We start from the raw sequence: 17,301 nt of genomic DNA, 5'->3' as shown, positions 1-17,301 counted from the left end.
ATTTACCTTTGATGGCTGATAAATCCAACACGTGGACCTGATCCAAATACAGCTTTAGCTTGCTGTCAACAGCTCTGACACTTGAATTGGAATGTTGAACAGATGTTTAAGTAGTGATCATTAATGTGCAGAGATGTTCTGCCACTACCTGTAACTCGATAATTACTGTTCTGTCAGAGAGCAGTGCCAAAAGATAGCATGATGAAATTCCCTTGGACCTGAGATCACCAGCACTAACTCTTACCTGTAACAGAAGCAACAGTAAAACCAAACTAGCTGGAGCCTTTCACCATTCCAGTGGTCTTCTTAAGCCAGAATGCCTTTAGGTTGTTAGGAGAGCTGCCTCATTTCTTGGACTACCCAGCTGTGGGGTAGCACACTAATTACAGTGCCTTTAACAATAAAAGAGTACTTTAAAAAGAGTAATTTCCCATACCTCTAAGCAGGTGTAGTAAACATGGCAGATAAGTGGAACTACAGCCAGTAGGTCTAATTGCAGAGGGTATTTTAATGAGAAAAGGAAAAAGAGTGAAATGTTGTTATCCAAAGGGGAATTTTGACACCAAAAAAAAAAAGCCCCAGCCTTGCTTGTCCAAAAGCTTCCACAGGAACAAGGGAATCTGTAGGAACAATAGCTTCTTGTATTACTTGCATTCCTTGCTTACATGTAGATTCATACTGATGCAGAGAGAGCAGACTGACCTTATCATCACCTTGCTCCAGCACCCCAGCTCTTCTCACAAGCTCCACTCTGAAGATGTGATTTAAGTGTATGTAAAGTTAGGAGACAGATGCTCAAGTGAAACCAACCAGAAACAAGAAACCTCCAGGAGAGTAAAACAAAGCAAAGAGTTGGATGCCTGCAAAATCTCTCCTCTGAAAGTCCCTAGAGTTCTAAGAATCTTCCATGGTGGGGACACCACAGCACTGCTGCCCCCTTCCTTTGCCATCTGTAGGGCTCAGGCAGCTTAACTGTAGCTTGGATCCTCAGTTTTCATGATCATAAATACACCAGTTACATAACTTTTTCCTCAGAAACGAGTTCTTGGATAATAGATATTGTTCTCAATTCTCCCAATTGTCTTCTCAAGCCTGAGGACTGCTCCCAAAGCCCAAACATCTATTTTCACACAACTTTTCACGAGCATTGCCCAGTCCCTGCTCTCCAACACCATCACCCCATCCATCACAGACAGAGGGTCAGCAAGAAAACGAAGCAGGACTGAGACAGGTTTTATCAGGTCTCAAACACTAACTACTGTTTTATCAGCCTCAAACACTAACTACTTGGGAGATTTCAGCCCAGTTTCTGCTTTTTTATTCTTCAGTAAACAACTTGAAAGTACCAATGCTAAGAGTGGCATCAACACAGATCTGCATTTTTCCCCAGATTTAGTTTATAAAACCTTAGAACACAGCACAGCAAGGCAAGCTTTTTGCTTTGCCTGTGTAACTGATAGAAGCACATAGCTGATTTATTCAAAACACAAAGAAGGAGGACAATACAGACATATGTGTATACCCAGCCACCCTGCTGGCACGTCTTCCTGTGGCTTCAATGTAAATGATATTCCTCAAATACCACTGGGAGTTGCATGAATGTAGGAATGGCAGGATCCTTACAGCAATGTTTCTCAAGTCCCAAAGCAGAAACACACTTAACTGTCAGGCCACATGAAAGCCTTGTGCCAGCACAGATTCACCAGTTGAAAAATAAACCAGTAGGCTTCAAGTGCAATCCTTCATTGGAACTGGAATTGGCACATCTAAAACAACTTGCCTCGTCATTGCTGTTGCACTGTTTGTGCAATTCTATTTTCAGTTCCTTTCCTATAGAAATACATGTCAGTGGTGTTTAAAAATATACACCAACAGAAACAGAGTGGTTTTGCTCACATTACCCCAGTGATATCCCAGTGAGTCCAAACAACAGAAAGAAACAAACAGCAGTAAGGGGAAAAAAAGTCAACGAGTTATTCTAAACCAAAAGAAAGCTGGGCTCCTTTTCCTCACTGTAGAAACTGTCAGCACTGTGTTAAATTTAGGCACATTATCCTTGAAATTAAGCAGCTTGATCAAAGACTAAACCATTCAGACATTGCAGTGGTATCACATAGGAATTTATTAGGTCCAAAGTCTGGAACATCCTGTACTTCAATCATGCTCATAGCAACTTAAAACAAGGACACTGTAAAAATTAGTGTATTAGGACATGCCTTAAAAATGTATGCAAGGACTTTGCATAAATAGAGGGTAGAATTTATCTACCACAGAGGTCAGTACCTGAGCTAGTCTGTCTAAATTTCTTTCATTGTCAATGGGGGGAAATAGGCAATTCTAGGTTAAAATTCATTTGTTCCTAAACCAGCAGTCTAAAACAGGTACTTCTACCACAAAAGGAATCTAGATGGGTAAGATGAGATGTAGAAATGTACACTGCAGGCTGATAAACGTCTTCTTTCTGTTAAAGAGATCTCTAGATTGTGAAGCTGAGCTTCCATTTATTTGTAAGAGAGAAATGATGTTCCACTTTTTGGATTACCACTAAACACCTTAAGACAGTATCATATTCTAGAAGCTTGCATTCTGCAGTAAATTAAGCCCATTTGAAGTGCCTGAAATAAAGTCGGGGGGAAAAAACCCCAATAAATAGTGGTAATCAGGAGGCACTTCTGAAGAAAAATCACTGGTGTCTCTACAGTCAGATTTGTGTGGAAGAGTTCTAGGGTAAAAATGCTCCTACGTGGTGGGTGTAGCCAAACGCAGTCGGTTTCCTGCTTCTGCAAGCAGGTGTTGCAAACCTCAGTTCTTCCTCTCCTCCTTCTCTAAGCAGTTTTGCATCTCTGAAACACCCTGTAACAGCACCCACACAGAAGGAAGGAAAAACCCTTGTGAACAACAAAGAAAGCGCTTCTAGTTGAGCTTAAAAAACATCAGGGTACATCGACATGGAGAGGTGAAGATGGATGTTCTTCTGCTCCAACCTATAAAAACAAAGAGCACAGATCTCAGAGTGCCACCGAGCCACAGAAAACATTCTCAGCCACCTTTCAGCATGGAACCCACTCACAGGCAGAAGAGGATACATAAAGTTTTTGGAAAACCATCGGTGAGGGCAGGGGAAATCTTCAGTGAATCTGCTCACACTTTTTGCTTTGCTCTGTTAGAACTAATTTTCAGTCAGCAGATGCACAACTGAGTGTTTTCACAAGAGAAGACAAGGCAGCACGGTGCAAGGGGAGGGAATATATGCAGCACCACCTTCTGTAGTAGTAAACTTTAGTCAGAGCCCTTTGTTCAACCGGAGAAATCACATTTTCTGTTTACATTTTGGCAATTACCTTTGCAAACACAGCAGTTAGTAACTCACTTTGTTTCTGTAAACAATGAAAACTTTCTATTCTGCAGTTGCTTGAAGAGTCCCCCATTTCCACTGCGGCCCTTGATTCTGCTGGCAAGCAAAATATTTTAGATAGCTTTCTTCCTTCATTTCTCAGCCTGTTTCCAAAGAGCTGTGTGTGGTGGCTTTTTTTCAATTCAAGCCCAATTATCTGCATCTCATTCCTTTGCTGTAACAGTGACTGTGCAGAATTAGCAAGCCTCTGTAACCGCCAGCGTGAGATACCCGCTTTCACAATCGGGAGATTTGACATAAAACGCTGCTCTCCCCTATTGTTCTACAGTTTCAAAGTAAAATCATTGTTCTGTGCTGTTTAATATATGATATGTTTATCTAACTTTCATTCACATATGCTGCAGACTACTTTTTAATCCCTTCAGAACCGTGGCAGGAAGAGAAGCCACCAATAAAACATGTAGAGGGACAATATCCTGTGGTGGCTGGTTTTTCCTTCCTTATTTCTGCTCCGAGTTTGCAGCACACTGACTTGACACTCATTTCTTTTGGATCTTGGACCATGCAAGAAGACAAGAACATAGCCCCAGCTGTTTAGTTATGCCTGTGTTACAAGCACCTTACGGCTACAGCAGATCTCTCTGGAAGCTGAACTTTGGAGCATGTCTAATTTTAGGCGTTCAACTTCAGACACTAATGAAAACAAATAACTTGGAGATGACAGAAGGCTCAGGACTCAGTGCCATCAAACATCTCAATGGCCATTAAACTGAAATATCTGGAAAGCATTAGTACCTTTCCAAAAAGTCATGCCCTGAATGAATTCCAGGGGTTACCCCCTCCAAAAAAAAAAGACCAAACAGCAAGATTGCCTGGTTTTCAAACTTAGCAACCAAATCAAAACAAAAACTAACAGGAAAACACACAGCATGACAAAGTGTCAGGTGGCAAATATGCAGAGAGAAATGTAAAATAAACCAAAAAGAAAAAAGAAGAGATGCTTGGATATTGTTTGCACTACACTGGAGGGGAAAAAAGAGACTTCATTTCTTTGTCTCATTAAAAGCACACTGTTCTCTTTATATATATCCCCCCGCTCAGAGTTCCATGCTTCTGTTTGCATAGAGGACAGCAGAACTCTGAGTTACAAGACTGATATTTTCCAAAGATAACTGCCATATCAGGGAGAAAAAAAACCACCTGTGTTTGTATTACTTAACCACAGTATTATATATATATTCCCCAGGCGTATTCTTGCCATGCTTACGAGTCAGCAACAGCAGAAACTTGCTTTCCTTTAGAAAGGACAGCAATCAGTAGGCTACAGGAAGAGGTTTCATTTTTTTCCCCCTTGAATACTTTGGGAAAAAAAAAAAGCAAAGAATGCTTTTACATTTTAGAATTATTAGTGTGAGGATCCTGCTACACAGTGATGGGCAACTTATTGTCCAAGAAACAAAGTACAGCAACAACATGCCAGAAACTTCAAGTGAGCTCTTTGTAAAATACCCACTGAACTTGAACACAGCCAGGGAAAAGAAACTTGATAATTCTTTAAGCTGCATAAATAACTTCCCTTTCAAACAAGCTCTTTATACATAAAGTCTAACATAACATGCTTTAACAAACTGGGATATTGCATGATCTGCACAGTTGACTTGTCAAACTTACTTCCATCTCTCTATCACAAGGTTTGGTACCACTAACATCTGGCTATCTCAGCAGCACTTCACAAAAGCGTTTCAGGTTTGATTTTTAGCAAACTGAAGATATCTCAAAATGCACCTGGAGTTTTTCCCACTGTTTCTGTGGCACTGCAATGCAGAGTTTGGTAGCCTTTCAGCTTCCCTGACACTGGAAGGCACCTGAGCAATGAGCAGCGCTTTATACAGGATGTAGGAGATATGACTTAGAGTCAATGACCGAGGACCTGCGTCCTCACTGACTGTTTAAAGCCTCTCCAGGGCAAAAGCCAGTAGTTCTATTTGCCAGCAAATAAATGAGGCCACTGTGTCACAGGCAGAAATAGCCCAAGCAATTGCGAGGACCCGAACCTAGACACAAGAAACAGAGGCACAACTGCCATTTAGGGTCTTCTAAACCGGTCTGGTATATTGCCCTTGTTAGTGACTATGCTTAAAAACTGAACTATCAGAGAAAAAGGAAAATGAGAAGGCAGATAGAGACTCAGTTTTCTCTAAATAACCATTTAAACCTTGACTCAACTTTAACCAGGCCAAAAAAAGCATGAAGCCTGACTGAGATAGGCAACTGAGGTAATGGAGTATGAATAATGTATGACTGATAAACAGATAACAAACCATTGATCAGGATGTCAGAACCTTATCAAAGGATGAAGACAGACTACACCAGACACGTACTGCTGTAGTTCCTTCAAATATGCAGACCATGAAACCCTCAGATATAATGTTAAAGATACGCAGCATGAACTGAACAGAGAGGAAATGCTCAGCATATAGACAAAAAAAACCCAACCAAAACAACAGTTAAAAATCAGAATAGACAATTAAAAGGATAATCAAGAGAGAAATACATTGCAAAGCATGTAAGGAGGCAGTTACTTTCTGTATAAACTAACAGAAGGGCATCTGTAGCTTTGGCTCCTTGAAAGTGGGATGTTGGAGATATGACCTCTCTTGGGCGTTGGCGGATATTCCCCATAGAGATTTGCTGCTTCCTGGTCTATCAGCAGGTGAAGACACTCAGGTAATAAACTGAGATAGGGATGGAGTCAAGCCCTGGGAGAGGATGATGACTCCAGCAGACCCATTCACCCACAACGGGAGTGGCTGCACTTGGGACTGCCAGCAGTGACTCGGGATCCCAAAGAGCATCAGCAACACCAGAGACAGAGCTGCCAGGAACTAGTGCCAGCAGAAGAGACAGGCCCTGGAAGGAGCTGACAAAGGAATACCAACTCCCAGAAGGTTTCCCTTTTAAGCTATAAAGTATCTTACTCTTAGATACTTGTGTTTTTCATATAAACATCCAAGTCCACATTAGCTCTGGCTAAGCCCTTGGCCTTAGCACTCTCCTGTTGATATGAGCCTCGTAGTCCAGTTCTGGACTGTATGAAAAAGACTTTAATTTGAATCACTGATGAATCCACTGCCTTCCAATGCTGCCCCATTTTTCTGTTCATCTGGAGAAACACTGGGAGACAGGATAAGTCCTAAATCTATTTCACTTATGCTGCTCACTTTTACCTTCACTGTGTTATCTACGTTTCTAAATCAAATAACCCAGTTCTTTCACTCACTTAAGAAGTTTACCCTGCATTTTTTTCTCTTTTACCTTCAGATTTCCATTTTCATGGCAAAGAACAGCTACAGTCATCTGCTTGACAAGAGCAACTACAATGGAAGAGAAACATAATCACGTCACCCATTTCCCTCTGCCTCGGACCACTCTTTGTTCTACTCCTCATTTTATTTATGGGTTAGCAATGGCAGAACATCTCTATATTCTGTTTTCAAACTGCTGAGTCCATTTTCCTCTCTGCAATGTTCAGTTTGCAACGGGGAGCTGGCCCACTTGCAGAGATGTAGCAATAAAGGTAACGCTAAACTAGAGTTAACATCCTCTGAATAAAAACCAAAGAAATGTTTCCTCTCTCAAGAGTCTATCATCTTTCACAGTGTACCACAGCAACAGGCCTACACTTCCAACGTGCTTGTATAAAACAGGCAAAACCCACCCATACACTGAGCACAGTGTTATTGTTGCTGCAGCAACAACAGACCACAATTTTTTGCCTCAAGAGAATTCGCATGAACTCAGTGTATGCACAAAGGCATAAACAGCTGTGGGTGCTAAGAGTGCCTACCACTCACTGGGGATATGTAAGGCTGTCATCAAACACTGGATTTGACTCAAAAAGTAAGCCCTTTCACCTTCTCAGTCACTGCCTCCAAACCATTTGCCTACACTTGTTTTTTACCTTCAATGCAGCTCAGCTGGTAAAACATCCCGAGAAGCCCTGCCACTAAGAACTAGAAATGTAAGACAACTTAAACTCCACTTGTGAGTGAGCAAAGTAATTCTAAAACCCTCTCTCAAATAGACAAATCCATCAGCTGGAATTTGCTGATTTAAATACTTAACAGCAAACTGTAGGAGTCTGATTTGAACCTGTTCTCTGTGCGTGCGCACATGAGATAAACAAGTCAATAGTGTGCTGCTCTTTAACACTCCCTCGCACTGATAACAGGAAAAAAAACTACTTTCACCAGTTTATAATGTCATTTAAGCTGGGTGTAAAAGTTAATAATTAAATCTTTTCTATCCCATGGTCCTTTAAAGCAAAAAAGTTTCAAATAAGACCGATCTATGAGCCTGAAAATAAACATGGAAGTGGGGGGGGGGGGGGTGTCCTCAAATGTCTCGCTTTTTACCTTGTTGTTTTGCCTTCTCCATCCCCACCCTATCTGCATACCAGTGCCAAATTGCACTTGAATAAGAAACCACAAGAAACTTAAGGCTTTTGTCACAAGACCAGGGCCTGTGGAAGAAGGTCCACCCTGTGCACCACGGCCAGCAGCTGAAGTTTCTTCCTTGACCTGAAATTATGATTCAGTTTTTTAGCATTCTGCGTGCAAGCCAAAAAAATGACCTAAAGGGAGCATTTTCTTACCTCTTTTTTCTCTCTCAGATGTCCCCAGCAGATTCTAAAGATCGTAGAATATAACCTGACACTGATCAATAACTTCTAAAGCTGCTATTCCACAGGATTACCAGATTTTAGGGAGACTTTACAGTCAGATAAGCACACTTAGGTCTATCTACCCTTTGCATAAGGAAGTCACACGCTTTAAGACAGCATCCCACTCAATACACTGCAATGTTGCATGAGGATCTATTCTGAAATTTGGTTTAAAAAATATTTTTCATTCAAGTATTTTACTAAAACTTTAAAGGAATGACTGACAACAAACTCTTTGGGAACGTTTAAAATGTTTCCGTTGCTTTGATTCAAAAATATGTTTCCAAGGATTTTTTTCTTATGTTATTGAGATTTCTTTTAATGCCTGAAATTTTCTAATCATGAGACCAGCTCTCCCCACCAAAATACTACAAAAAACATTTCCCACCCAGTGTGATTAAGGATGCAGCATAGTGTAAGCAGCACTCTTCAAAATAGTTCTAAAAACCCATCTGTGTCAGAAACCACTGCTTGTGCTTTTGGTTTTGCTTCGCTGCTCACCTATGATTTTGCCAAAGCTGTTTAAAAGCCTTAAGCCAGAGTAAAAGAAAAGGACTGGTGAAAACAAACATTTCCAATCAAGAGTGTAAGAAGGGAGAATGACCAAATCCCACCATGCTCTGTGGAAGGATCACCCCAAAAGTTTCCCCTTGGTGTTTTTCTCCTCTTTGGCAGAAGCAGGACAGGCTGACCCAGCTGAGCCCCTTGCAGAACTGCCCGGATTCCCCATTGTTTAGAAGTGACCAAACAAGCCTGACCAGTACTATGCTCTGAAGAAACCATCAAATGAAGGTCAGAGATTTCCACTCTGCCTATCTTAGTAAGCACTGTGGTGCAGCAGAAGTGTGTCTGGAGAGCAAAGCAGCAGAGGATCAGGATGCCACGCATTGCCATGGCTGGTTGCGTGGAGGGTCTCACTTCAGAAGAGCTGGACTGTGCTGCTATGGGCCTGTCAGCAGCTGAAGCACTGCAGGCTCTTGGAACACATCCTTCAGCTTCACATCCTCAGAATCTTAAGGGTTGAAAGCCATCATGTGTAGATGCTCTGGAGCCACTTCATGCACAAAGTGTGCTAAGTGGGGATAGTCAAAAAAGATTTGCTCCCCACTCCTGATCTAAACCGCATGTTAACAAAAAAGATCCATTGGGAAAGGATAGTAGAAATGTAGGCATCAGGCTTTAAAGAGCAAGCCTGAGTTTCAGAATGCGAGCATCCAGGAGATAAGGTTTAGTACCTTGTTACCTGTAACTACTAGGTCACATACAGAGGGATTTACTTTTTTCATTTCAAAGAGAAACACGGCCCATTGACATCAGACTTGGTGTTGGACAAGTACAAAAGGCTGGATTCACCTCTCCACTGATGCCAAGCCCAGCGTTGCAGTCTCCCCTGCCCAGGGATTACCAGCATCACTTGCACTTTGGCAGCTCTCCCTCCAGCGCTGCCCATTCTCATGAACTCTAAGAGATGCCAAGGAGCAGCCAGGGCATTAAACACCATGCCAGGCTGGCCAACACACAGTAAACTCTAAGCCATCAGGGGCTCCCCTGAAAGCACAGAGCCAGCTCTGTGCTCGGTGCCTAGACCCCTAGGCTGAAGCCCAAGAATCTTCATTGCTACTTTATATTGCCTCAAAATAGCTGCAGAGCACCAGTAAATCACTGCTGGTGTGATTAATGTGCAGAGAAGGTTTCAGGAAACTTTATGTAGCACTTCAGAACTTATTTTTCCAGACCTCTTTTAACACAAATAAGAAGGAAAGTGCTTAAAAGAGGGAAAACTGCAAGTGGCTGATTCCAGTTGCACTTTTGTCCCTTGCCAAACGAAAAACTTAATAGGACAGACTTTATTTTCAAGGCATAAGGGATGTGGAAATATTTACACCCGTAGCATTAAGACATCAGCAGTGTGGTTCAAGCCTGCAGTGCCAAACTGAGTGAGAACACGTTGAAAAAGGCAGCACATGCTTCCAAGGCAAAGGAAAATGTATTATTATTGCAATTGTTAGCAATAGCTGACCTCAACAGAAAGAATTGCTTTGGAGATGATCCTGATCTCTGGAAGGTGCTATATCTCTGTCTCAGGAACATACAGAACCTTGGGTGCAAGTGGGTGCAACAAGTTAAGAAAGTGGATTTGCTCTAAATGCACAGAAGAGCCACGCTGCCTACAAGCACTATGAACTGCCCTGCTTGCCCAAAACAGGGTCAGCAAGACCATGCCTTTTTTCTTTAAATCAAGCTCTATGTCCTTCATGGCATTACAGTAAAAAGGGTAAAAGAAGTAATATCTCTCTATAAAAGTGTTTTAAGATGTTGATCTCACTGTTGCTCACTTTCCCAAGTAACTAAAAGTTACACAGCTTTATTTTTTGCAGTTGAAGGTGTCGGGCATTAAGTCTGACAAGTACTGATGCAACTCAAAATGAAAAGACAGATTTTCAGTTGTAAAATGACTGGTATCAGGAAATTTAAATGTAGCATGGCTCACACCAAAAATGGATAGTTGTTGCTGTTGCCTCAGAGTGGCTTTTTTTCAGGTAAAAATCAGATACTGACTCCACTTATGTCTTCAGTGAGCTTCCATCTGCAGTTCTCTTGCTTCTCTTTGTAACAAACTGCCTTTATTCCTCAACATGACATCTTCTAGTGCCTCTACTGACAACCACTAAAGGAACCTCAAAGTTCCCAGCCTCAGTCAGTAGAGCTAATTTTTATTTGGCTTTTCACTGCCCAAAAAAAGTAGATTAGAAAAGTCATGCAAAGAGGCTTGGGACTAACACATCTGCTAAATCAGAAAGCATAGAAGTTGAAACTTAAGTCAGACAGCAGAAGAGATGAAAAATGTGAATTTTAACAAAGCAATCCCTGATTTGGGGATCAGAATTCATGTTGATTTTTGTAAAAGGAAAAAAAATATATACATTTTTCTTCTTTCTCCTTTTTAAACCAATTTGTTGTCATGTTTTGGGCAGAGAGTTATTCAAACTAATACTTCAACTATCCCAAGACTCAGAAGTATGTCCCACAGTCCCCCCACAGAGTTGGTGTTTTACTTAAGCTGCTGCCAAAATGTAAATATACAGAACAGCTCCAATGAAAGGATTAAAATGAAAAATAAGGTGTAAAACCTGCAGCCAGAGCAGCTAAAATTAAGTTTAAAAGCATATTTTCCCCCCACTTTGGGGAAACAGGGCTAGCCACATCAATGGAAACACAGAGTTAAAGGCCTTCTGATATGAATAGGAGAAGATGCTCATATAGTTTTTTGAGAGAGACCCCTTGAACACAGAATCTGCTTCCCCGAAAGTCACCAAACTTCGTACTGCCTCACATCACTCAGGGTAGGGCTCGTTCAAGTTTAAGGTTTGATGCACAGCAGTTGAAGATCTGCACTTGGGCTGCTACTTCTAAGGCAATGGGTAACCTGGGATATCAAGAGTACTGCGAAATAACCTTGAGAAGTGAAACTTTTCAACTGTGTGTCTGAACCTTTTGACTCTGAATTACTTCTAGAGATGCCCAGGGCTTAGGAAGGCATGGTAAAACTACACATTGATAAACAACACCAGGAAACCTGAAATAGCATGTTAATTTCTTCACTTTATTTACACACACATGCACTTTGTTTATAGAAATTACACTATAAAGAGTTTAATGTTTAACTTCCTGTATCCTCATTGATTTCTGACAGAGGATAACATCCCAAATTGGTGATTTAGGGGATACATGGCAAAAAAAGTATCTGTTTTGCCAAGTTACCATATAAGCATACCGGATGGACATTCCAGTTTCAGGGATTTGGGGCACACGTGATAAGGAAAAAGAAACAACCCCAAAACTCTTTTCCAAGTGCTGCTGGAGGTATGTCATTGACCTAGCCAGATATTTTTAGAACACAAGTCAGCTAAACTTCAAAGTCTGCTTTCCTGGGATATGAGGATGATTTGAACACAGAGAGTCTTTTCATCCTCTTTCAAGCTCATTAATCTTGTTACTGAATATAGCACTTCTTTAAAAAATAATATTTCACTGCTAAATTCACAGAGAAATCATCCATTAAAGAGACATGCAAACAGACACTGAGACATCAGGCTTATTTTAGCAGCTACAGAAGAAAACATCACTGCCTACTACATAAAATGTGAACAGCCTGGCAGGTATACAGCACAGCAAGGAACTGCACCCTCTAATTTTGTGCTGCTTTTAAACATAAGTTTTGGTTCTTTCCTTCATTTTAAACAATTACAGTGTGGAAAAACACGTTTTCATATTCACCTGTGCTTCCCTACAGTGAGTGATATGATAGCTGCTTATTAGATGACAAAACATTTTCCACCTAGCATTGCTACAGTTTTTCTGCCCCTGTTGTGAAAGGTTATGACTTTCACTTCTCAGACTTTCAGCTTGATTTTTTTTTCCTAATCTTGCTTGCAGACTGAAATCTCTCTCATAACACAGACCTCATGGAAAACCACGTCCATAAAAGAATGGACCTTGTACACTGGTCCTCTGGACACTTAACATAGAGGCAGACACAGCTTTCATGTGCCACAGTGACTTGGAGGGTCTAAACTCCACTTGGACCCCTTTTTTGAAAGCTCAGGGCCAGTGGTGGGGAACTGCCAGCCACACGGACCAGAAGGAGATTGTGGATGTCACCATGCAATAGGCAAAGCACAATGACACTGACAGTGACAAGCCAGAGATTACCTCTCTTGTTGCAGCCTAGCCAGCGAGTGGAAGGCACAGAGCCAGTTAGCACTGCAGTAAGAGACTCGTATAAAACCAGCCCCTGCTACACGTGGGATTTGTATCCAGTCTCAACTAAATAATCATTCATAAATAAATGTTTCACATGCACAACTCTGTTCTGCACAGAAGAGAGAGGGAACTTACAAAAAGCCCTCTCATTCTAATGAGGACAGTAACCACCCACCATGCAAAAGAGCCCTGTGAGAGGGTTTTTATTCTGTGTCTGAGGGCTTTAGCACAGCAGGCCACAGTCAAAACTCATGTCATTTGAGGGGACAGTGGTAGCAAGCCTGCACAAAGCAATCTGGATATTTCCTAGCTCGAGGCAACAGAAATCCCTTATGCTTGGTGTGGCCCAGCACACTGCAGCAGGGCAAGACAGGTGAGAGGGGCTTTTACAAATGATTGACAGCATGATCTCAGAGGGACCATTCCACAGGACCCAAGGGGATGGTGATTTTCAGGTGAGGAAAGCTGCATTTCAGCACAGCTGTGAACTCCATCAAGGGGGATCCTCACTGGCCCATCACTGCTCCTGGAGGCAGTGCGGTCAGAACCCACGAGAGCGAGGCCCTGCACATAACCAGATGTCACGAAGCAACCTCAGGCCCAGAAAAGCATGGAGCAAATTTTCTCTGCGGACAACAACGTCTTTGTATCACCTTGGCTGAAGGGAAGGAAAAGTTTTGGAAAGCTTAGAAAGCAAAAAAAAAAACCCTGCAGCCTGTCAAGTCTCCATTGTTCAGTGCCCCAGTCAGCCCAACTCTGCCTGTGCTCTACAGTGTCACAAACAAGCTGGAACAGCAAACGTTTGCTATTCCTGGTTCCTTTGGTGTCCCCATATTCATCAATCATGGAATAACTAAAAAGAAAAGAAGCTCTCACTATTCATGTACCTTCTACATGAATAGTTTATCTAGACAATTACAGGCCTTTATAGTTTTTACTTTTCATGTTGAGAAACAGATTTTTTTTGCCTCAAAATCTATTTCCTGTTGAGAGGAAAAACTGGCAGGGTTGGGTGCAGGAGTCCAATCTATAAAATGATGTATTTCCCACTCAGCTCTAACAACAAACAGTAGTAAAAAATGACACATAGCACCAGCCACTCTGCAAACACAGGAAAGCAAATAAATCTCAACCTTCTGTTGATTTTTACCAGCACGTCTCTGCTGCCCCAGTTTCTCAGAGCACAGTTCAACCTCCTGAGAGTTTGGTGGAGACTTTTCCTGGTCAGCACAAACATCCAGACCCAACTTCCTCGTTGCTGAAAAGAGCGCAGGAAAGCAGCAGGTGCACGCAGGCTTGAGAGACGAGAAAATGCGGTGGTGGGGGAGCAACTTTTTCTGTCAGCTAGGGGTCTGAACTTAACCAGGAGACCATAAACAACCAGACAACGCCACAGATGAAAACACAGTGTGATGTTTGGTACTTGGTAGGAACTTGCTCGCCCGTCAGACCGCTCTCTATGCACGCGTGCGTTCCGCATACCTCCATCCTCGCGCTCGGCGGCTTCATCACTTGTAGTAAACTGAAGGAGAGATCTGTGCTTCCTTTCTACAGATCTGTCGCCGCAAAAGCGCTGCCTGATCGCAACTACATCCTACAAGACCCGTTTCATCCCCACCCCCCCGCACGCTACACGCTACCGGGCTGCTAACCCGAGGCGGGCGAGCGTCCCAACTATTTCAGCGTATCCAACTTGGCCGCTGTTATCCCAGCGCCCTGACAGACAACATCCAGCAGCAGCCTTTCTTCCAGGGGCACCAAAGCGCCGGGCATTGCCGGGAAGAATGAACGGGTTTGTCTGTGAGGCCGGCCTGCCAAAGCTCAGCCCGACCCCTCCACGCCATGCCCCGCCGAGGGCCTGCCCCGCGCCGAAACGCCGCTTTCCCGCGGGACACGGTGTCTCCGCGCTGCTCTCACGGCCCTCTGGCAGATGGAAGGCGTGACAGCCGCGGGATACCCGTCTCTGCCGGACGAGCCTCCCTCCCCACACCGAGATACCCCGCGCGTCTCCCTCACACGCGCGGCCGCCCTCCCGCTCCCGGACCGGCCGCGCAGCCTCACCTGGTCCAGCGGGATGCCCAGCAGCCCGCTCAGCGGGTGAAGCAAGGTGGAGCCGGTGGTGCGGTGAGGGGCTCCGGGAGGCTCGGCCATGCTGCATCCCACGCGACTCCCCCGCCTCACGCACACAGACACGCGCGCTGCTGCTGCTGCTGCCGCCGCCCGCCCCGGGCCCGCACGCACCTGTGCGCACCGCCCGCCCCGCAGCTCCGCGCCTCGCCACGGCCGCCGCCCCGCGCCGGCTGCCGGACAGCAGGGGGCGCTCGGCGGGGCGGGGCCGAGGCCCAACGGCCGGGGGCGGGGCGGGCGCCGCCGCGGGGCGGGGCGACAGGGCGGCGGGAAACCGGCGCCGGGCCCTCACCTGCAGCTAGGCCCTCACCTGCGGCCGGGCCCTCACCTGCGGCCGGGCCCTCACCTGCGGCCGGGCCCTCACCTGCGGCCGGGCCCTCACCTGCCGCTAGGCCCTCACCTGCCGCTGCCCAGTGTCGTCGGGGACCCAGCTGTTATAAGCGGAGTCGAAGGTAGAAGGCTGCTGCTTCGTCCTGAGGGAACCATCATCCTTCTCCCTGCGGCCACAGTGGGAAGTGGGAAAATGTCTTGTGCGGGGGGTTTCTTCGTCTCCGCCCTGGGGTTGGCTGAGGGGAGAAGAGTAGCAGGAGGAGGAAGAAGAAGAAGAAGAGAGGAGTTGTGTGCGAGGGCCTTGGTGATGGCAAAGGTGCGATGTCCGTGTGGTGACAGTGAGCGGGTGGTGCGGGCACACGGCACTCACCTGTAGCGGGCCCAGGCGTACTGTGGGCCTGGAGAGCTCTGTTCAACCAGGTACATGCTGACAGTCCCATCCACTCACCCTGACCCAGCGTCTTGTCCAGTAGCATTAACTTCTCAGACACCTCTGGGGCCAAGGTGGTAATTTGTAGCTATCTTGAGCAGAGATCATAGAATCTAGAGTGGTTGTGGGTGGGGAAGGGCCTTCCAGAGCTCATCCAGCTCAACCCCCTGCTAAAGCAGGCTCCTCCTGATCAGGGGGCACAGGAATGTGTCCAGGTGGGTTTGGAAACCTCCTGAGAAGGAGCCTCCACACCCTCCCTGGGCAGCCTGGCCAGGGCTCCCTCACCTCAGGACCAAACGAGTTTATCTTCGTGCTCCAGTGGAACTTCCAGCTTGTGCCTGTTACCCCCTGTCCCGTCAGTGGCCATCACAGAAAACAAGTCTGGCTCTGTCCTCTTCAAAACTCATCCTTTAGGTGTTTATCAGCATTGATAAGGCCCTCTCTCAGCCTTCTCCAGGCTAAATAACTCCAGGTCCTGCAGCCTTTCCTCACATGAAAGTTGTTCCAGCGTGCTGATCATCCAACTGAGATGGAGTTTCACAACCAAAACGGTAGTATAAAGCTTTTATTATTTACTGTTTATAACACAGATAATGGGGTTTTTTTTTCAGTCATTGCATTCAGCCTGTGGTTCACGTTGCTGGAAACAAAAGGGGTGTGTGTGACTGGGGAAATAGTGACTTTTTGATTGATGGGGAGGGGAAATTAGAAAGGAGTGGGGTTTTATCTTGTAAGTAAAATAGAGCCATTAAAAAGGTACTTCTGCCAAGATTATCTGCAGAAAGAGTGTTATTAGGCTTGCCCCAGACAATGTCGTATTATACTGCAAGGAGGGCTCAGACAGCACTGCAATGCTTCCCTTTCACCTCATGCTGCTGACATGCCTGGAACCTGAAATACTCCAAAGGTCCTTTGCAGGCTCTGTTTTTAATAGGCCCATCATTTTCTCTTCTTCAAATAACAGCTAACTGTGGTAGCTGAAACTCTAGTAGTGCCTTAAAATGGATAGTGTGCCACGTTTAAAGTGTTCTGCTTATCCTGCGCTGTGCTGGCAAAACTTGTTCAGTAGAGAAGGAGTTTTACAGCAACAGCATTCTCTTAATAGTATTGTTTTAGTGGTGCCAGTTTGAATGTGCTATATAAATATATGTATGTACATAGATACATCCATGCACACACATACTTGAAGTAAGCAGTTTGGAAGATCTGGGTAGCCATACAGAAGAGTTCCTAATATTTTCCATTGGAAGTCCTTCTTTCCAGTTGTTTAAATTTTGCCAGCCTGAAACTGGATGGAACTTTCCATAGGCTGTGTCCACCACGAGCAGGCTGCTTGCTGGGCTTCGGCTAAAACCATTGACCTGCTTTTGGGAAAGGAACAACAGTGATTTATTACACACAGACTACAAATATTCTCCAAGCTTTTTTGCTGTGGAAATCTTGTACTTCTGGGATGGTGACTTCAAGTTTAGACGTGGCAGTTTTCCTGGAATCAAGGAAATGCTTTTCATTGTCTTTGTGAAACTACTCAAGAGTGACCGACTACCAGCGTTCTGGGGGAAAAGCCACACA

At 44.4% G+C, this 17,301-nt stretch overlaps 1 protein-coding gene across 1 annotated transcript in view; it reads right to left on the bottom strand.

The window, feature by feature from the left end:
* Window positions 1-15,061, bottom strand: part of MBOAT1 (membrane bound O-acyltransferase domain containing 1) — a 52,236-nt gene extending 37,175 nt beyond the window's left edge. The window contains exon 1 of the mRNA XM_061995015.1: window positions 14,904-15,061. Within this exon, the coding sequence (XP_061850999.1) occupies window positions 14,904-14,993 (90 nt within the window). The 5' untranslated portion in view covers window positions 14,994-15,061. The remainder of the gene's footprint in view (window positions 1-14,903) is intronic.
* Between the last annotated feature and the right edge of the window lie 2,240 nt (window positions 15,062-17,301).

The sequence above is a fragment of the Colius striatus genome, chromosome 4, assembly GCF_028858725.1.
Source record: "Colius striatus isolate bColStr4 chromosome 4, bColStr4.1.hap1, whole genome shotgun sequence".
Lineage (NCBI taxonomy): Eukaryota > Metazoa > Chordata > Aves > Coliiformes > Coliidae > Colius > Colius striatus.
Note: the sequence above shows the minus strand (reverse complement) of the source record. Positions and strands in the feature narration are given on the sequence as shown.